Below are 21,740 nucleotides of genomic sequence, written 5' to 3'. Positions count from 1 at the left end.
AAGCCACTGATCCCTCATTCAGAAGTTGGCAATATCGTTAGGTGGCACTGAATACTGTCATCTATTGTCTCTGGGGATTGTATCAGTATCCTACCAATGCCAAAGCCTTAAGAAACTTCCAGGAAAAGGCCAGGGTGTTAAGAGTATATTGCACACGTGTGTGTATGCTAAGTAGCTTCAGTTGTGCCCAGTTCTTTGTGATGCTATGGACTGTAGCCTGCCAGGCTCCTCTGTCCATCGGATTCTTCAGGCAAGAATACTAGAGTGGGTTGCTGTGCCCTCTTCCAGGGGATGTTTCTGACCCAGAGATTGAATCTGCATCTCTGAAGTCTCTTGCATTGGCAGGCAGGGTTTTTACCACTAGCGCCACCTGCAAAGCTCATATTGCACATACACCTCCTGCTACTATAATCAGGTCCTGTAAGAAATAGATAAGCCTTGATCCAAGCTAAAAGCAAAGAAAGAACAACACTGTGTCTTGTTAAGGGCAGCAAACATTTCTTACTGTATCCCATGATCTAAGATGCTAAATTATTAGATGGGAAACTTAGCAGGAGAGCAAGGAAAATAGTAGGTTTCATTCTTAACTCTGCTCTCATGAGGAGCGCTGTCAATTCAAAGGAGGGAATAGTCACCCTCATTGGGATGAGATATCCACTGGGAGAAAAGATATTTATTATCGTAATACTTATTCACTTTGTCAAGTCAATAATGCCGGTTAAAATGAAAATATTTGGGGTGTCCCTGGTGGCAAGTTGTGAAGAATCCGCCTATAATTCAGGAGACTCAGGTTCAATGGCTGGATTGGGAAGATCCCCTGGAGAAGGAAAAGGCAATCTGCTCCAGTGTTCTTGCCTGGGAAATCCCATGGACAGAGGAGCCTGGTGGGCTACAGTTCATGGGGTTGCAGAAGATTTGAACATGACTTGGTAACTAAACAACAACAATGAATTTTGTCAAACCACCAGACTTAGGTCCTAAGTAGGACTTCGAAGGTTGAGTCCTTGTAAGATTTCTCACTTGAATGATCCCTGCATGTTCATAGGAAAAGACCCCCAAAATACTCAGTAGTTTAAAGTGTGGAAGAGCAAAGGACTTCCAGATTGGCTTTATCAAAGTAAGACTTCTTAAAATATTCATCAAAAATATTAATGTATCAGTAACTAGACAACAATTTCTCTTTAGTGATTTATACATTCTTACACTATTCATTTAATCTCCCACAAAAGGGAAAATTTGCTTCCTTGCCTTTTCCAGTACCTCGAGGCCATCACATTCCTTCACTTTCAAGGCCAGCAGTGTAGCACCTGTAAAATCTCTTTGTATCTCACCTCTGATCCCAGAGTTTGTATCCCAAACTCTGACTCTCCTCCTTCTTACAAAGACCCTTGCAGCTACACTGGGCCCACCCAGATAACCCAGGCTAATCTCCCCATCTCAAAACCCTTAATTTAGTCACTTCTGCAAAGTCCCTCTTGCCGTGTTAAGTCACAGTCATCGGTGTCAGGGATTAGGATGCGGATTTCTTTGGGGGCCTATTATTCTTTCTACTTTAAATGCCCTCACCATGTTCCTCCTCTATCCATCTCCCTGCTAGGCCATAAGATACTGAAGACAGCATCGACCTTTACAGAACTGGGCACGTGTCAGGGGTGTGCTGCCAAGTGTTTACCAGCAGCTTCTCTACAAGATAAATAAAAAGGCCCTGCTTTGTAGCATTCCTCGTCCAAGGTAAGGAGCAGCGGCTGTGCTTTGCTGGAGCAGCCGTGAAGAGATACCCTACGCCCAAGGTAAGAGAAACCCAAGTAAGATGGTAGGTGTTGCAAGAGGGCATCAGAGGGCAGACACACTGAAACCATACTCACAGAAAACTAGTCAATCTGATCACACAGACCACAGCCTTGTCTAACTCAATGAAACTAAGCCATGCCTGAGGGGCAACCCAAGACGGGCGGGTCATGGTGGAGAGGTCTGACAGAGCGTGGTCCACTGGATAAGGGAATGGCAAACCACTTCAGTATTCTTGCCTTGAGAACCCCATGAACCCCATGAAAAGGCAAAATGATAGGATACCAAAAGAGGAACTCCCCAGGTCATTAGGTGCCCAATATGCTACTGGAGATTAGTGGAGAAATAACTCCAGAAGGGATGAAGGGATGGAGCCAAAGCAAAAACAATACCCAGTTGTGTATGTGACTGGTGATAGAAGCAAGATCCGATGCTGTAAAGAGCAATACTGCATAGGAACCTGGAATGTCAGGTCCATGAATCAAGGCAAATTGGAAGTGGTCAAACAAGAGATGGCAAGGGTGAACGTAGACATTCTAGGAATCAGTGAACTAAAATGGACTGGAATGGGTGAATTTAACTCAGATGACCATTATATCTACTACTGCGGGCAGGAATCCCTCAGAAGAAATGGAGTAGCCATCATGGTCAACAAAAGTCTGAAATGCAGTACTTGGATGCAATCTCAAAAACGACAGAATGATCTCTGTTAGTCTCCAAGGCAAAGCATTCAATATCACAGTAAATCCAAGTCTAGGCCCCAACCAGTAATGCTGAAGAAGCTGAAGTTGAATGGTTTTATGAAGACCTACAAGACCTTTTAGAACTAACACCCCAAAAAGATGTCCTTTTCATTATAGGGGACTGGAATGCAAAAGTAGGAAGTCAAGAAACACCTGCAGTAACAGGCAAATTTGGCCTTGGAATGTGGAATGAAGCAGGGCAAAGACTAATAGAGTTTTGCCAAGAAAATGCACTGGTCATAGTAAACACCCTCTTTCAACAACATAAGAGAAGACTCTACACATGGACATCACCAGATGGTCAATACCAAAATCAGATTGATTATATTGTTTGCAGCCAAAGATGGAGAAGCTCTATACAGTCAACAAAAACAAGACCAGGAGCTGACTGTGGCTCAGATCATGAACTCCTTATTGCCAAATTCAGACTGAAATTGAAGAAAGTAGGGAAAACCGCTAGACCATTCAGGTATGACCTAAATCAAACCCCTTATGATTATACAGTGGAAGTGAGAAATAGATTTAAGGGCCTAGATCTGATAGATAGAGTGCCTCATGAACTATGGATGGAGGTTCGTGACATTGTACAGGAGACAGGGATCAAGACCATCTCCATGGAAAAGAAATGCAAAAAAGCAAAATGGCTGTCTGAGGAGGCCTTACAAATAGCTGTGAAAAGAAGAGAAGTGAAAAGCAAAGGAGAAAAGGAAAGATATAAGCATCTGAATGCAGAGTTCCAAAGAATAGCAAAAAGAGATAAGAAAGCCTTCTTCAGCGATCAGTGGAAAGAAATAGAGGAAAACAACAGAATGGGAAAGACTAGAGATCTCTTCAAGAAAATTAGAGATACCAAGGGAACATTTCATGCAATGATGGGATCAACAAAGGACAGAACTGGTATGGACCTAACAGAAGCAGAAGATATTAAGAAGAGGTGGCAAGAATACACGGAAAAACTGACAAAAAAGATCTTCACGAACCAGATAATCATGATGATGTGATCACTAATCTAGAGCCAGACATCTTGAAAAGTGAAGTCAAGTGGGCCTTAGAAAGCATCACTACAAACAAAGCTAGTGGAGGTGATGGAATTCCAGTTGAGCTATTTCAAATCCTGAAAGATGATGTTGTGAAAGTGCTGCACTCAATATGCCAGCACATTTGGAAAACTCAGCAGTGGCAACAGGACTGGAAAAGGTCAGTTTTCATTTCAATTCCAAAGAAAGGCAATGCAAAAGAACACTCAAACTACGGCACAATTGTACTCATCTCACACGCTAGTAAAGTAATGCTCAAAATTCTCCAAGCCAGGCTTCAGCAATATGTGAACCGTGAACTCCCTGATGTTCAAGCTGGTTTTAGAAAAGTCAGAAGAACCAGAGATCAAATTGCCAACATCTGCTGGATCATGGAAAAAGCAAGAGAGTTCCAGAAAAACATTTATCTCTGCTTTATTGCCTATGCCAAAGCCTTTGACTGTGTGGATCACAATAAACTGTGGAAAATTCTTCAAGAGATGGGAATACCAGACCACCTAACCTGCCTCTTGAGAAATCTGTATGTAGGTCAGCAAGCAACAGTTAAAACTGGACATGGAACAGACTGGTTCCAAGTAGGAAAAGGAGTACGTCAAGGCTGTATATTGTTACCCTGCTTGTTTAACTTGTATGCAGAGTACATCATGAGAAATGCTGGGCTGGAAGAAACACAAGCTGGAATCAAGATTGCCAGGAGAAATATCAATAACCTCAGATATGCAGATGACACCACCCTTATGGCAGAAAGTGAAGAGAAGCTAAAAAGCCTCTTGATGAAAGTGAAAGAGGAGAGCAAAAATGTTGGCTTAAAGCTCAACATTCAGAAAACGAAGATCATGGCATCCGGTCCATCAATTCTTGGGAAATAGATGGGGAAACAGTGGAAACAGTGTCAGACTTTATCTTTTGGGGCTCCAAAATCACTGCAGATGGTGACTGCAGACATGAAATTAAAAGACGCTTACTCCTTGGAAGGAAAGTTATGACCAACCTAGACAGTATATTCAAAAGCAGAGACATTACGTTGCCGACTAAGGTCCATCTAGTGAAGGCTATGGTTTTTCCTGTGGTCACGTATGGATGTGAGAGTTGGACTGTGAAGAAGGCTAAGCGCCGAAGAATTGATGCTTTTGAACTGAGGTGTTGGAGAAGACTCTTGAGGGTCCCTTGGACTGCAAGGAGATCCAACCAGTCCATTCTGAAGGAGATCAGCCCTGGGATTTCTTTGGAAGGAATGATGCTAAAGCTGAAACTCCAGTACTTTGGCCACCTCATGCGAAGAGTTGACTCATTGGAAAAGACTCTGATGCTGGGAGGGATTGGGGGCAGGAGGAGAAGGGGACGACAGAGGATGAGATGGCTGGATGGCATCACAGACTCGATGGATGTGAGTCTGAGTGAATTCCGGGAGATGTTGATGAACAGGGAGGCCTGGCATGCTGCGATTCATGGGGTCGCAAAGAGTCGGACACGACTGAGCGACTGAACTGAACTGAACTGATGGTTTAAATACTTCAGTGTGGCCAATTTAAGCTAATGACTTCACTGAATATAGAGCTGAAAAAAGATTCATAGTTGCACACCACCTGACACCCCAAGAGCACAGGTAACAGTAAAATGAGGTAAAATAACTAAGATGTGATGCGTCCTGAGTATTATTTTTGTTATTATTTTAATCTAATCTGTTGGTTTGCAAGTATATACATGGGCTTCCCAGGTGGCACTAGTGGTAAAGAACCTGCCTGCCAATGCAGGGGATATAAGAGACACCGGTTCAATTCTTGGGTCAGGCAGATCCCCTGGAGGAGGGCATGGCAATCCACTCCAGTATTCTTGCCTAGAGAATTACATGGACAGAGAAGCCTGGTGGGCTACAGTCCATAGGTATATACAAATGAATTTTAATAATGTCTTTGTTTAACAAGCAGCTTACAAACTTCCTGAAAATTTAACAACCAGCTCTCACAACTGCCTCCAGCACACCACTGCAATGTAAGCATGCAATAAGTTTTTTTTTGGATGGAAGAATGAGTTAATATATCTCTTGACAGTATATTAAAATGTATTCAGCTGTTAGTCATATGATTATTTTGTCATTTCTCTGACATTAGTGCTAAACTTAAAAATCAATAGTGCCTTTTCTAATTTGAAAATAGGAAATACTAAATTTGATTATTGCCTTTACTTGGATCACAAGGTGTGACAAACATATTTAAAGAATTTAAGTTTTGTTTTAATTAGTAGTTTTAAATTTTGTTTCATTCTTTAGCTATTTCTCAACCTTGATGGAAAATATGTTGATTTAGGATATTCAAGATAATTAACTGCTTTATAAGAAATACATACTAAGAGTTTAAATACGAAACAAGCATTATGTATATGCTCTTACCTTGGTTTGGGAATTGTTCCAAACACACAGTACATTAATAATAATGTATAAGTCACTATTGTATTGTTATAAAGTACTAACTTGCTAATTTTTGAAATTGAAAATTGAAAAATCTCCTGAGAACTTTTATTTATAAGCTTAATGATAGTAAAACAATTAAAAACAAATATTGACCAGGAGACATTTCATGTTAGAGTACCTTAGGTATTTCAACTTGGCTATCTCTATGATCTTTTCTAGTATAAAATACTAAGAACCAAGTTTGACAACTTTCCTGGCAACCTTAGAGCTTTCCAACAGATCCAAACCACAATGACTGGGTGAGCCAACTAAGCTCCACACTACTGAAATCATAAGACACCATCCAGAATTGAAAATATTAATTCCAAGGTGGTGGAGGGTGGGGAAAGCTATAAAAGCAAGATGGCACACGACAGTGGAATAATCAGAGATAAAATATCTGCCAAGAAAGGTTTTTAAAAAGCATTCTAAAGTTAATGAGGCTTTTCCTAGTTGCTAATAAAATCAAATTATTGGCAGAGGAGTTAACACTTTCCAGTGAAGGGTAAGGAGTAGATGTTCAAGCCTGTGTAGGTCATAACTATTAAATGGCAGAGATTATGGAGAAAATATGAGCACACAGAAGGAAAAGAATTTTACAGAATGGCACATATTCTATAGAATTAAATCTGCTAAATTAACAAGATGTAACAAGAATTACACCTGTTAAATTAATATCAGATAAATGGAATGAATATCTATACCTGTATTTATAAATAAATAAATATGATTTTCCTAGGGCAGATGAGTAGCCAAATATAGGATTTTCTTCAGTAACTTATATGAAACTAAATAAATAAACATATCCAATTTATACTATCATGGCTTGAAACCATAAAATCTATGTAGACATTTTTATAACCACACTTATCAATTTTGATTTAGATCAAAATTCAGAGCCACAGTCAATGAAGATTACTTCCGACAGCCATAATATAAGAACCAGCTTTCCAAGGCAGCACTAATTTCATGATTTACTTACACGCTTCCTGTGGTAGAGCTGCTATCAGTGAGGAAAGACCCATTAGTCCTTTCCATTTGGGCCAGTCTATAAAATGAAAATAAAGAGGTTAGAGAATGTGACCACACAGGGTATAGTTGATTGGTACAGCCTTCGTGTTTCTTAAACTGTCCTAATTCCCACAAAACCCAGAAGAGCTCAAATTCCCTAACAAGACTTTGAAATGAAAACGTCTAACGCTGAGTTCTGTTTCTATCACCACCACCATAAGGACTAAAGATTTTATTTTACATCATGTTATGTAGTTTCCTAGTTGATCTCTCAGATTCTTAAGTCAGTCTGCACTCTCGCACACATCTGATTATGCCCCTCCCCCTCTCATGTTTAAAGATTCTCCATAATGCCTCTTTACCAAAGGACAGAATATTACTCCTTAGCAAGTGAAAGTGAAAGCCACTCAGTTGTGCCCAACTCTTTGCAAGCCCATGGACTATACAGTCCATGGTATTCTCCAGGCCAGAATTCCGGAGTGGGTAGCCTTTCTCTTCTCCAGTGGATCCTCCCAACCCAGGAATCGTACCCAGGTCTCCCGCATTGCAGGCAGACTTTTTATCAGCTGAGCCACAAGGAAAGCTCAGAAATACTAGATTGGGTAGCCTATCCCTTCTCCAGTGGATCTTCCTGACCCAGGAATTAAACCAGGGTCTTCTGCATTACAGGTGGATTCTTTACCAACTGAGCTATCAGGGAAGCCCATCCTTAGCAAGTGGGCTCCGCATAACTGGACTTCAGCTTCTGTCCCTTCACTCTGTCTTGTCCTTTCCCCTTTCTCTACTTGCAATTCTTTAAATAAACTGTATTCTTTCTGAGCTCAATGCTTTTAAGCACGTTTTTCCACTTTTTCCTGAAATTTCTACTTCGCCTAGACTCAGCTCAAATGTTACTGTTTTATTAGGTTGCTTGAACTATAGCCTTTTATTTATTTATTTTTTCAGGTATTATATTTGTCCTTAAGATTTTTCACACCTTTTTAAAAAAGCTTTTCATTTTATTTTGAAGTATAGCTAATTAACAATATTGTGTTAGTTTCAGGTGGACAGCAAAGGGACTCAGCCATACATATACATGTATCCATCCTCCTCCAAACTCTCCTCCCATCCCAGCTGCTACGTAACATTGAGTCGAGTTCCCTGTGCTATACAGGAGGTCCTTGCTGGTTATCCATTTTAAATACAGTGAGGTGTACATGTTTATCCTAAACTCTCTGACTGTCCCATCCCATCATCCTTCCCCTCAGCAACCATAGGTTGAACTATAACCTTTTAAAGCATAGCCAGTTACTAACACTGTCAATGCCTAGTACATATTTGGTTGTATAAAAGTTTGTACAACTCAATAAGACCAGCTTATACTTTTATATTGTTTGGGAACTCCAAAATAAACCTCTATGGTAAAGTATGAGCATACATTATATATTGTAATTCATATGTACACCATCTCTGGGGAACGCTTTCAATACTTTCATTCATTGAAACTGGGTTACATTATCTAAATCCTATTTGTAGTGTTTGCATTCTCATGAGCTCACTAATCACATCCCATGGAGATTTACTCAGTAGAACATATTGCAAGTGTTTGGCAAACTGCAAATTACAGTATAGAAAGATGAAAGCCCAGATTTCAAATATAATAGAATCACCACTCCTGCAAAACTATGTCTCTTAAACCAAGGCATGTGAATGATATAAGATTAATGCAGAATGAGATACATTCTGGGTGGCAGCGCAGTGGAGGGATCCCAGCAAAGTTTCTTACCGTGTAGCATACTGTTCTATTCTTGAATGGGTATCATCATGAAACAGCTGAGGAGACTGCGAAGGGCTGGAAGAGAGAAAGCAAAGAAACAGTTTTATACCCACATATTGACAGATGTTACTATTAGGAATGTTAGCTTAGTTAAATAATGAATTTGACATGCAAACAAACCACTAGGATTGTTACCCAGGAGGCAGAACTAGTATTTTAGGATAAGAGTTTAGTAATCACCCCATGCTAGTAAAACTGATCAGAACATCCGTCTTGTGCATACGGAGCTGTGGATACTCACTCATAGTGCTCTGGCCACATACTGATGAGTGTGATAGGACTGCAAGGAGGGCAGAGGGAGACAAAAGTCATAGAAAACACACTTTAGAGCAATTTAAGACAAAAGCGGTCAGTCGGCGGGTCGGGGGTGGGGTACATCTCAATCGTTTTCCATGCCTGCATTTGGTTGCCCTGAGGTCCACCATGAAAGAAGTCAAAACAAACAGAAGTGATTGTTTATTCTAGAAAAGATGCTATATGTATTCAAGTGCCTGCAGGGGCCTTTCCACGGATATTATAGGATATTTGTTATAACTGCAAACACATTTAAAGAGTCTGATTGGAAAAAGACAGAGAATGCTCTAAAACAGCTCAAAATTATGGGATAATTTAAAAAGCAATGTTTCATAATGTACTGGACAGAGGTGCAATCATATTTTTGTTTTTCCTGCAGAAGAAACTTGATCAGAAAGGAAAAGTTAAATACCAAAGACTACATTATATATTGATGGCAGAGTTGCAATAAAATGAGAATGTTCTGAATCTTTTCTCAATTTTATTTATTGTTTTTCAAAAACATATTTTCCTGGCTGCAGCACATGGCATGTGGGATCTTAGTTCCCTGGCCAGGAATGGAACCTGTGCCACTTGCATTGGACACTCGAAGTCTTAACCACTGAACTGCTAGGGAAGTCCCCTTTGCCCAATTTTAAATAAAATCCAAATAAAGGTGTACACAGAGTATCTCAGCCTCACAGATACACTGAAAAAAGATACAGCCTAGATGTTCTCCTCTACACCTGGCCAAAATTCTCAATTATCCATAAACTGAAAGAAACGTTGCTAGATCATGGTACACTTTCACCAAACAAAATTTTATCCAGAAGTTCTATCCAAGAAACTGATAAAAGGAACACTGTCTACTAGAATCAGAGCTTGAGATTGGAACTTGATTATTCACTATCATTCCTAGCCCGGGAGATACACTCCAATCTCACAGCACTCCCTAGAAAACCCCAAGTCTGTAAGAAATATCATTTGAAAACAAATGATCCTAATTAAAAGTTAGTTCAAACCCTAACCCTTTTTTATTGGAGCTGTGGGGAGGTGTGGGGGAATACTGATGAATGTGGAAATTTAAAAGCCTAAAGAAAATTAGTTGTCTAATTAAATAAAGTCTCCTGCAAAAGGTAATGCTGGTTAAAACAAAGAAGAAGGAAAATTTATTCTAGATCTACTTGATTCTCCTATTTCTATTATAGATACATACTTAAGAAAAAGTTAATGATCTCATTATCTCCCACTGAGAAGCAAAAGTTGATGTCTGCAAAGTGAAGATTAAAAGATGACGGAAAGTCATCTTATTGGTGTGGAAAACTGAGATTCTTTGGACTTATTTCAAAAAAAGGCATTTATCTGGTCTGTGTTTGTCAGACATTTATACTGTAAATAGAGTTAATTACCTATGTATAAAATAGACACAACAATGAAACAAAACAGTATTATTCAATAGTCTTTTCATATCACTACTTTTCATTAACTCTGAAATACAGATGTTCAGTGTCAGATAAATGATTTTCTATACACTTTCCCTGGTGGCTCAGATGGTAAAGAATCTCTAAAGAATTTAGAGGTCATTTCTAAAATTTAAGTATACCACAACATTTGCTGTGAGCTTTAAATGTAAGAAAAATACGTGTGTGTGTGTGTGTATATATATATATATATATATATAAAATCTTAATTGAACTCACAAAAGCTTTGTGAAACTGCTTGACTGGTTCCCGTAAAGTTAATTCAGTTAGTACAATAGTGATTCATTGAACTAAGATAAGAATGGCAGAGGCAAAAAGCTGAACTGAAGAGTGTCAAAAGAAAGCTTCTTTATGTATTGTGAAAATTTCTGAGAAAAGAAAAAGATTTAAAAAAAAAAAAACCTTTAGGCTTTATTGACTTCAAAGTACTTTGATTTGTAGAAAATATATTAACTGATAAGCTTTTTCATTTAATTTCAGAAGAAGAAAACTGGGCAATATTCTCCCTGAATTGTTAGAATCCATGATTAAGGGGGTTAAGAAAAGACCAATCTCTGTGTTAGCCCAGACTTCATAATGCTGCCTCTCAACTGTGTTCCAGAGTGGTATCTGAACAGGGTGTTTTGGCTAATCACACACTAATATGCAAGACTCTACTAAATATACTTAATGTTATAAGAAATATAATTCAGACTTTCTCTGAAGAATTTAGAGACTTCTCAGTGCCTTAAATTCTCAGCAGACTTCTCACACTTCCCGTCTATTTGCCTTCTGAAGTCCATTTGTCGCAGAGCAGGGGTCCCAGCGGCTCTGACAGATAAAGCTTCAGCGCCCCCTCCCCGCTGCTCTTGAAGACTGGAAACATCTTCACCTGCTTTACCAGGCTGATCATGATCTGCTTCCTGCTTTCCTTTTCATTCCCATTTCTTGTCATGATTCTCAACTTGCCATTCCAGTTTCCAAAACAGGGTTGTCTTTCGGCTGTTGAAAATGTTTGCCTTGCTGGGAAACTCCCTCTCCTCCCCGGGTAGCAAACACTGAGTTTTGGGCCCTATTCATCTTTCAGTTCTGGGATGAACTGCCACTTCTTCCCAGTCCAATGCTCCCACAACCATAATTCCACTTACTATGAGATGGTTCTTGCTACCATAAGAACTTAAAAAACCAAGAAACTCATCTATTCCACCTTAACCAATACATGTGGTAGTGGTGGTTGTTTAGTCGCTAAGTTGTTTCTGACTGTTGTGACCCCATGCCCTGTAGCCCACCAGGCTCCTCTGTCCATGGGATTTCCCAGGCCAAAATACCAGAGTGGGTTGCCATTTCCTTCTCCAGGGGATCTTCCCAACCCAGGGATCCAACCCGGGTTTTCTGCATTGCAGGCGAATTCACTACCAATTGAGCCACCAGGGAAGCCCAACCAATACCAGGGAGAGGTGCCTATTTTATTCCTTTCAATTTTTAGGGAAACTAAGCTACCTTTTTAGCCAATAAATCTCACTCAATTCTCAAATTACTTTGTCACCCTTTGAGCTTGTTTCTCAGGTCTATTTTCAACGGTAAGAACTCTTTCATCAAGCTCTACTCATTTATTTTGATTTATTTTTGTGAAAAAAATCTTGCATAGTTATAAAATTAATTGAATAAACCTAAGCATGGGTTTGTTTACCTCCTTTTAATAATAACTAATTTTCCCATAAATCCCCTCCATGCATGCATGTATAATTACTGGATAGGGAATAAGACATTATATTTTGCAGGGATGAAAAAGAAAGAAGCAAAAGGAAATTCTAATCAGCTTCATAAATAACTTCAACACATTTACCACTTCACTGGTTTTTCTCCAATGTTCTCCTCCCACAAATAGGAGAATAAATGAAATCAAAATTTTTACTACCTATTCACATAAATTGTTACACCAGAAGATTAAGTGGCCCTGTACTAGAAAGGGCTCAGTAGAAAAATGAACTATACCAACTCCAAGAATACATTCTAGGATTAAAAAAGGAAGAAAATCTGCCCAATGTATCCAGTAGCTCATAAATCTTTTTCAAAAAAGGATCTCATGACATTTGATTTAATCTTACACTCTTTTTCTTTCCCTCATTTTCTCTCACTGCAAATGCTGGTACATTCATCTTTGATGAAATGAAGCATCTTCAGAGTTACAGCCAAAAATCATAGCACAAAATTATTTGGCACACACTTTTCTGTTCTCTTTTCCTTTAACTGAATCACTCAGAACTATTAACGTCAGTCATTATTTTGACAGTGAAAGGCAAATTATCAAAATTGCTTAAAAGCAATTTAAAAGATCTATCTATCTGCATGACTCATACAAGGGAGGTAGCTATTTGGAACATAAAATGCCAATGGTTTATCCAAAGAGTCAAAAGCACATCACTATTTCAAACCTATCAAATTATCTTGTAAATAAAACCACTGTGTAATAATTCTATGCTTCAGGCCCTTACGCTAAAGGTTGTTTAGATCTGATACCAAGATAGGCAAAATTTTACCTTTATTAGGTATTCAGCATAAACTATATATTAGACACTAAAACAAATAAGAATGTACTATCATATACTTTTTGAAAGAAAGGGGAAAAAATCTAACCGCAAAACAAAGACAGGATCAGGATATACCTTCTTTACAGATTTTAAGCATTGCCAGCAGATTCTTTACCAGCTGAGTCACTAGGGAAGCCCAAGTATACTGGAGTGGGTAGCCTATCCCTTCTCCAGTGGATCCTCCTGATCCAGGAATTGAACTGGGGTCTCCTGCATTGCAGGCAGATTCTTTACCAGCCAAGCTACCAGGGAATCACAAGTATTTCAATAGTATGCCTTAAATTAAAATCATTTCAATAAAATTTCTTCTAAAATGTACTGCAGAAAAAAATGACTGGGAGACATATATCTTAATTGTACGGAATTTGATATCAAGCAAAGTTATCAAAAAGTTTGAAGTTTTTGGTATGCTTTAAATGAGTATGTGGTATTTTTGGACCTATCTACACATATAGCCACGTTGTATTTCTTTCTTCATGCACATCCATAATATTACCTATGGAGGGATAAAAATACCCACTTTACTTTGTCTATAGTCTTCCTTTTATTGTTTAGTGGTTAAACAAACTAAAAATAAAAAATGCATATAAATGTAGCAAAGCCCCTGGTCCAAAGAGTTTTATATGGATAAAAAAATTGGACTAAATAGTCTATCCCTCTATTTTGACATCTTTGAGACATGGACTGTCATAATACACTGGACTGCTACTGTTCTCTGATTATCTCTCATATATACACAAATCAGTTAACTATGAGTTTTGAAGGTTAAATGTCAACACATTTTTATGTGAAGTTCTTTTACTGAAGTTCTTACTTCAGTTTTCTTTACCGTATAATGTAGAAAACGCCACACTTCAGAGCTTCTCTTCTGTAGTTACTTGAGAAGGAATATTTCTGTAACTAGAACTCCACTATTCTTTATGACTAGGCACTCTGGTGATGATTAGCAATAAAACTTAATTTTCCCCAAGATTCAAGCACAAGAAAATTGCCTTGGCAGGCATATTTATGCTGATATTTCAAAAAAAAGTAATTCAAAGACTTAAAATCATATTTATTTTGACCTTGACATATAATTACTTAGTAATTTAAATTTTGTTCTTGCATTTATTCTGGTTCATTTTAAAATTTCTTTTCATTTCAGGCTATAAACTATTATCCTTCATTTTATAATCCCAAAGTAATTTTGCAATCTGAAACTTTGTTTCATTTATGTTTGTAAACTCAAATGATATACTTTTAAGAAAACTCTGTCTATTACAGGTTCTATTTAAAGCTATCTTATTTCACTGCCATGTTTAAGAAAAAAAGAAATTAGAAACGCAATGTGAGATTTTGATGAAATTTCATACAGACATATATCTGAAGCAAGGAATTAAACATTATTAATAAACATATTAAAATAAGTAAAATGAGTATAAAACATATAAGAAATAGTAAAAAAAAAAAAAACCACAAAGACGGAAAATTGGAAAATAAAGTAATGAAAGAGCATAAATACAACAATTTGCTTAAAGTATTTTTAAGAGTAAAAGAGATGACCAGTGCAAAGGCGGATACATTATTACATATTTCAAAAGTTCTGGAAAACATGCAAAATTAAACCTGTGCTGTCAAAAACAGTCAAAATTCATGTTGCAAACACTGAGTCCAAGTTTAGTTTCCCTTTTTGTAGATGAAACATTTTACCAAAACACAACTTCTTTTTGGGTATCAGACTTATCTTTTGTCACTAATATAAAAGTATAAGGTATAACAGCACATACAGATACAAGTTTAATAGTAAAATTAAACTTACGTCTCTAAGTTGTCACCTTCAAGAACTGTCTGGACAGGTAGGTAGCCAAGCCGAGGATGTTTGGCAAAGTATTTCTTCGATCTGAACTTATTCTTCAGCACCTTTGTGAAGTCCCGTACATCTTCCCCAGATGTTGTCTATGAGGTTGAAAAAAATTACACTTATCTCATTAAAATGGAAAGAGACAACTATCTACAATCAAATTAGAGCAGATGTAAATTGATGCAATTAAATGACAACACTTTCAGTAGTTTTATGTATTTTTGGAATAGCACACAAGGTCATGAGAACACATGGCAATCAAGACTCATCGTTAAATATTTCCAGCAATCAGCTTATAATTTTTAATTTTCTGTTGAGAATAAGCAATAAGTAAATCATTTCCCCAATACGTTAAAATCAATTTTGGCAGTGTTATTCATTAATTCCTGTCACTAGAAAAGCTGCAATTTGCTATTAAACACTTGGTGAGGATGTATTCTGGATATTATATGATTTTAGCTAAGTAATGAGGCACACACATCCTCATAATTCACCCATATATATATGCATATATATACATATATCCTGTACCGACTTCACAGAAGCCAGCACAAATTGTAGTCTAGAAAAAGAGAAAACAGTACACAAGAGAGAAAGACCAGGGCCACGCTGGTTCTCTGTTCTGCAAGGAATACTGTCAGATTCTTTGTTCTTTCCCACCCATATAAACATAATTATTTGACATGGGACTTTCCAGGTGGTACAGCGGTAAAGAATCTGCCTGCAATGCAGGAGATGTGGGTTCAATCCCTGGGTCACAAAGAGCCGCTGGAGTAGGAAACACAACCCACTCCAGTATTCTTGACTGGAAAATTTCATGGATACAGGAGCCTGGCAGGCTACAGTCCATGGGGTCTCAAAGTGTCAGATATGACTAAGTGACTGGAGCACGCACACACACACACACACACACACAGAGCATGCATTTGACATGGACTTAATTACTAATGGTGATATAAAATGTGACTTTTAAAAAAAGCATTTCAATATGATTGGTTAACATAACCATTTAGGGTGACTGACCTACCTGCCACCTGCTCCCCCAGCCTTTGCACCCTCCTCAGTCTGTCTTTTCCCTCCTGACAAGCATGCCCTGGATTCACACAAACTTGTTTTGCAAACAGAAGCTTAACAAAATATTTTTTGGAACAACTGAATTGAGTCAATCCTTACATGGTTTTGTTACTTTCTATTTGCTCTCATGCCACCTAAATATGTTTTCTTCTGGTAAACAATTAAGGGAATTTTTGATTCTCTATGGAGAAGGTAATGGCAACCCACTCCTGTATTCTTGCCTGGAGAATCCCATGGACAGAGGAGCCTGATGGGCTACAGTCCATGGGGTCGCAAGGGTTGGACATGACTTAGCAACTAAACAACTGCTACTGCTACTACTTGATTCTCTAACCTTGCAGAGCAGAAATAACATAAATCAGCCCAAGCTATGTATACATCAGTTTTCTTTTTATTTAAAAGAATATGTATAGCAAGCAAAGCCCACGTTATCACCGGACCTTGCTATCAGACCCACAATGTCAAATCTTTTTCTGAATAACAAAGAACAAACTATATAATACTTCCATTATATAGATACAGACCCTCTCAAATATAAAGTGTAGAAAATAAGCTACTAATTGGGGGGAAAAAAAGAGAATTCAAGGCACTCTATACAGGGAAAAGTGTTGCTATGAGATGCTGGTTTGGGGGTATTTATCTCTGACCAGGCAGAACAGGGGAGAGGAGCAGATCACAGCTGGGAATAAAGAAGGCAATATTTAGAGACACAAAGCCTGGTCCTGAGAATAAAGCCAAAAAGATATATCACTGCTATAAAGGACATTTGGACTTTCAGCAATGGGTATCACAGCTTCAGATCATTAAGTTTATAGATATGTTTATCCTGAATGTTTTGGTAAAAAGAAAGAAAAAAAAGAAGAAGAAGAAGCTTTCCATGATAGAAATACAAAAAGAAGGCCCCATGCAAGAATAAGCATTTATGACCCAATTTATTTCTGTGTCTGCTCTTAACAAATTGTTAATATACAAGGAGACAGGAAAGTAATGGCCTCCAGCTTTTACTTGGTCTATTTTCATCTGGCAATAAAAGAGTTTATATTGTTCGGATCAGTGATTTTCAAGCCATATCCAGGTCTCTAACTCAGGCAACCCTGAGTGGGCGGGTGGGAGAAAGGCCAGGTGGGCAGGCACCAGGCCACTTTCCCAGTCTGCCTCCTCCAGGACAGCCCTACAATACAGGGCCCTTAGGTATATTCATGGTGGTGTGCAACCATCATCACTATCTAATTCTAGAATAGCATCGTCACCTCAAAAAGAAAGAAAGCCTGTACCCATTAGCAATCATTTCCGCCCCCACTACCACCCCCATCTCCTCCCCTCAGCCCCTGGCAACCGCTAATCTACTTTCTGTTTCTATGGACATGTCTATTCTGGACATTTCTTATAAATGGAATCATATAATATATGGTTTTCTGTGACTGGCTTCTTTCACTAAGCATAATGTTCTTCTAACTTATCTCTATTTGGGTTTCAATGTGACCTCTTGATGGGGAAAAAATGACATCTCATTTAAAAGTACAAGTCCCATTCCACATCACACACTCTTTAGGTAAAGACATTCACCATATAGAAGAAGAAAGCAAAACCAGACAACCAATGAAAACCCTTCTCTCTCCCACAGAAAAGCATACAAAAAACAACTACCTGCCTCCCAAAAAGTTATAGAAGGGGTTTCTGATAATGCTCGAGTTTTATTTTTAGAAAAAATGAGTGCATTCTCCTATGAGGAATGCTAATGAGGAGAAAGTGCCCTCGTAATCTAAGGGCACTAAATTTGCTATCACCATAAACTTTACACAATATTAAGAGAAAAAGTGAAAAGTAATTCATCCCACAGGAATGTGATTCCTTAATTTAGATAGAACCAAGAAAATGAATTATGCCTATTTTCTCACCAAAAAAAGGTTAAAATATATTTGTACATATGTGATCTAATTTGCTATCTAATGATAGTACCTAAAATTTCTCTGTTTGAAGGTGCTTGAGTAACAGTTGGTAAAAAGGTCAAACAGAGGACCACTCACCTAACATAATCAATATCATCAGACTTAACTCCGTCTCCATGCTAGTGTGGAGAGTTGTTCTTTTTTAAGCAAACAGCTATTGATAATATGATGTGAAGATGAAATTGAAAGGATCATTCATTACTACACAAATTATCCAGCATTTTAACTTATCCATGCATCTCCTGAAAGACTAGGTTTTCATTTATTGCTCTAAGCAAAGAAACAAAAAGATTTTGTAGATATCAGTAGATGTAATGAGGGTGATGTATTAGCACAGAAGTCTCACCTTACAAACAGCTTTCCTTGAATTTCTTTTTACTATCAAGTGTGATGAGACCATTACCACTTTTTTGACCCAAAAGGAACGTGACACTAAAGCTTAGAGGGATTCAGATCAAGAAGGTCAGGAAAACTCACAAACCTACGTCTGTTCACCAGACTGGCACTGTGTCATCTCTCTAGGAAAAACTAAACAGTTTTAAGTTTTGAAAGAAAAAGAAGTCACAGCCATTGATTAAACTATTATAATATTCTGAATTTCCTCTTTATTTTAAATAAAGTCCTACCAAGATACCCTGTGGCTGATTTTTACAAGATTTATATTGAAATGTCACTTTCTAATTTTAAATTGCATATCTAAGAAATGTTCAGTGTAAGTACAATTAGAAAAAATACACATGAAAGAGAAAAAAGAAACATTAAAATTACCAGTTCTTCTGTCACCCAGAGATAATCAGTCTTAAAATGTTTGGTATTGGATCAATTTATTTTTAATCCTTTTTATGGCAAAATAAAACATACATATATAAAACTATATACAACAGACATATGGTTTAATAAAATAAATTATATGTTAAACACCATCAAGTCAGGAAATTGAACTTCGTTGGACATTCCAGAAGACTTGTTCCAGTTACAACCCCTCCCTACCTCCATAAAGCCATCATCCTCATTTTTGTAACAATAATTTCCTTGTGTTTTAAAAGTAAGTTTTATCACTCCAATGTCTGTCCTAAAAAATATGATATATTTAAAGTCACTTTTAATCTACCAGATTTCTTCTTCATACTGTCCATTTTCTTACAACTTATCTGTTGGAAACCCAGGCAATTCGACCAGTAGCATTTTCTATTGTCTAGATTTTGCTGGTTGCACATTTTTGGTGCAGTTTAGCATGCTCCTTCCAATTGGCAGCTGGATCCAGAGAATACATGAGACTCAGGTTTGAATTTCTGGCAAGATTATTGGTGGCATTTCATAGGATTACAGAAGACACATGATGTCTGGTCATCTCTATTATGTACTCCTAGCTCACACAGAGTCGGACACGACTGAAGCAACTTAGCAGCAGCAGCAGCAGCACCTTTCATGCTAAATGTCTATATTCATCCAATGAGGACTTTTAAATGGTGATAGTCTATCATTCATTCCTAGTTTAAAAAATTAAAGACATCCTCCCCCATCTGTTTAGTTACTCAGTAGTACAGTTCAAGAAAGGCAAGATTATATGTTTGATTTTTCTCTTTTATTGACCACTTTGCTCTGTAATGGATTGGTTTCGTATCATCTTCCAAAGATGATCAATTTTTAAATTGTTTCAAAATATCATTATCAATTCATAGATTAATATATTTATGAGTTTTCATCTATTGATGAAAGGGTCAATTACAGTTGACCCTTGCACAACATGGGTTTGAAATACATGGATCCACTCATATACTTTTTTTTTCACTGAATATGCACAATAGCACTCACTACACAAACTATGAATAAGGAGGGCCCACTGTAATGGATTTTCCACTGTTCGGAGGGTTGGTACTCCCAACCCCTGAGCTGTTCGAGGGTTAACTATATTATCATTACTGAAGCTCAAACTGTCCCAACTTTGGCCTGTAGGGGGCCTCTTCCTGGTTGTCCTGTTTAAGTTCTACCAAGCTGTGGTACATATACACAATGGAGTATTACTCAGCCGTTAAAAATAATACATTTGAATCAGTTCTGATGAGATGGATGAAACTGGAGCCGATTATACAGAGTGAAGTAAGCCAGAAAGAAAAACACCAATACAGTATACTAACACATATATGGAATTTAGAAAGATGGCAATGATGACCCTGTATGCAAGACAGCAAAAAAGACACAGATGTGTATAACGGACTTTTGGACTCAGAGGGAGAGGGAGAGGGTGGGATGATTTGGGAGAATGGCATTGTAACAGGTATACTATCATGTAAGAATCGAATCGCCAGTCTATGCCCGACACAGGATACAGCATGCTTGGGGCTGGTGCATGGGAATGACCCAGAGAGATGTTATGGGGAGGGAGGTGGGAGGGAGGTTCATGTTTGGGAACGCATGTACACTCATGGTGGATTCATGTCAATGTATGGCAAAACCAATACAGTATTGTAAAGTAAAATAAAGTTAAAAAAAAAAAAGTTCTACTAAGCTGTGTATATGTTAGTTGCTCAATTGAGTCCAATTCTTTATGATCCTATGGACTGTAGCCCATCAGGCTCCTCAGTCCATGGAATTCTCCAGGCAAGAATACCGGAGTAGGTAGCCATTCCCTTCTCCAGGGGATCTTCCTGACCCAGGGATCAAACCCAGGTCTCATGCTTTGCAGGCAGACTCTTTACTGTCTGTAACAATGTATTTAATGTTGTTAATCCATCAGTTCCCAGGATGTTATTTCTCTAGTTACTTTAGTTATCTGAAGTCTGGTCTCTCAAATAATTCTGCAAGAAGTGTTCATAGGACCAATGTTACCTGAGTTCTTACATGCTAATGACAGATTTCCTGTGTTCTTTGCTAGTTACTAGAAAGTTGGTTTTTCTAGATATAAAATTCTTGGCTCATATATTTTTCCCTTGAGTTTCTTAAGTATGTTCCTCCATTTTCATTTGTATAAAGCATTGATATTGAAAAGTCTGATGGTTATTTAATTTTCTTTCTTTTCTAATTCAGTTTTTCTTTTTGTTTAAATGACCAAAAGACTCCGTTTTACTTCAAAGACCAGTAATTTTACCAGGATATTCCATAGTGTTGGAGAGCCCAGGCATTAATATACTCTTTCAGTATAGAGATTCACTTTTTCTTTTTTTTGGACAGTGGAAAGATTTTTCCCAAAAAAATAATTTTGGAAGTAGAACTGATTAGTTCTCCTTATTTTCTGGCATTTTTATTAACAGTGCTTGTTCTACTTTGGGTTTTTTCTTCATGGACTCATATTGTCCATATTTTCCATTTTTTCTTTTCTTTTATGACTATCTTCAATATTTGTCATTTTTCTTGATCCTTTATGTTGCTTTCTTTACTTCTCTTCGAGTTTTTTTTTTTTGCTATACAGTATATTCTCATTAGTTATGTTTTATACACAGCATCAGCAGTGTATATGTGTCAATCCCAATCTCCCAATTCAACCCCCTCCACTACCCTCCCCACCCTCTCCCCCACCCCCGCTGCTTTCCTTACATTTGTTCTCTACCTCTGTGTCTCCATTAACTTTTCTTTGAGCTTTAAAGTTTGCCTCTTATTCACCTTCTATTTTTTTAATGGTATTTATATGCTCTGTTTATTAAGACTAAAATTAATTAGCTTTAACTTTCAAAATTATTTTTCTTTTATTTCTAATTTTTTCCTGAGTTCT

The 21,740-nt window shown here is 37.7% G+C and overlaps 1 protein-coding gene across 13 annotated transcripts in view; it reads right to left on the bottom strand.

Annotated features, from left to right (window-relative positions):
• Nucleotides 1-21,740, bottom strand: part of UTRN (utrophin) — a 555,792-nt gene that overhangs the window by 20,962 nt on the left and 513,090 nt on the right. For 11 of the 13 annotated variants that reach the window (XM_069598624.1, XM_069598629.1, XM_069598632.1 and 8 more), the window contains 4 exons: nucleotides 14,967-15,103; nucleotides 9,086-9,124; nucleotides 8,794-8,859; nucleotides 7,000-7,065 (listed from right to left, as the gene is read on the bottom strand). In XM_069598624.1, the coding sequence (XP_069454725.1) occupies nucleotides 7,000-7,065; nucleotides 8,794-8,859; nucleotides 9,086-9,124; nucleotides 14,967-15,103 (308 nt within the window). The remainder of the gene's footprint in view (nucleotides 1-6,999; nucleotides 7,066-8,793; nucleotides 8,860-9,085; nucleotides 9,125-14,966; nucleotides 15,104-21,740) is intronic. The other 2 variants (XM_069598634.1, XM_069598635.1) reach the window with 1 other exon arrangement.

This window comes from Ovis canadensis, chromosome 8, assembly GCF_042477335.2.
Source record: "Ovis canadensis isolate MfBH-ARS-UI-01 breed Bighorn chromosome 8, ARS-UI_OviCan_v2, whole genome shotgun sequence".
Classification (NCBI taxonomy): domain Eukaryota; kingdom Metazoa; phylum Chordata; class Mammalia; order Artiodactyla; family Bovidae; genus Ovis; species Ovis canadensis.
Note: the sequence above shows the minus strand (reverse complement) of the source record. Positions and strands in the feature narration are given on the sequence as shown.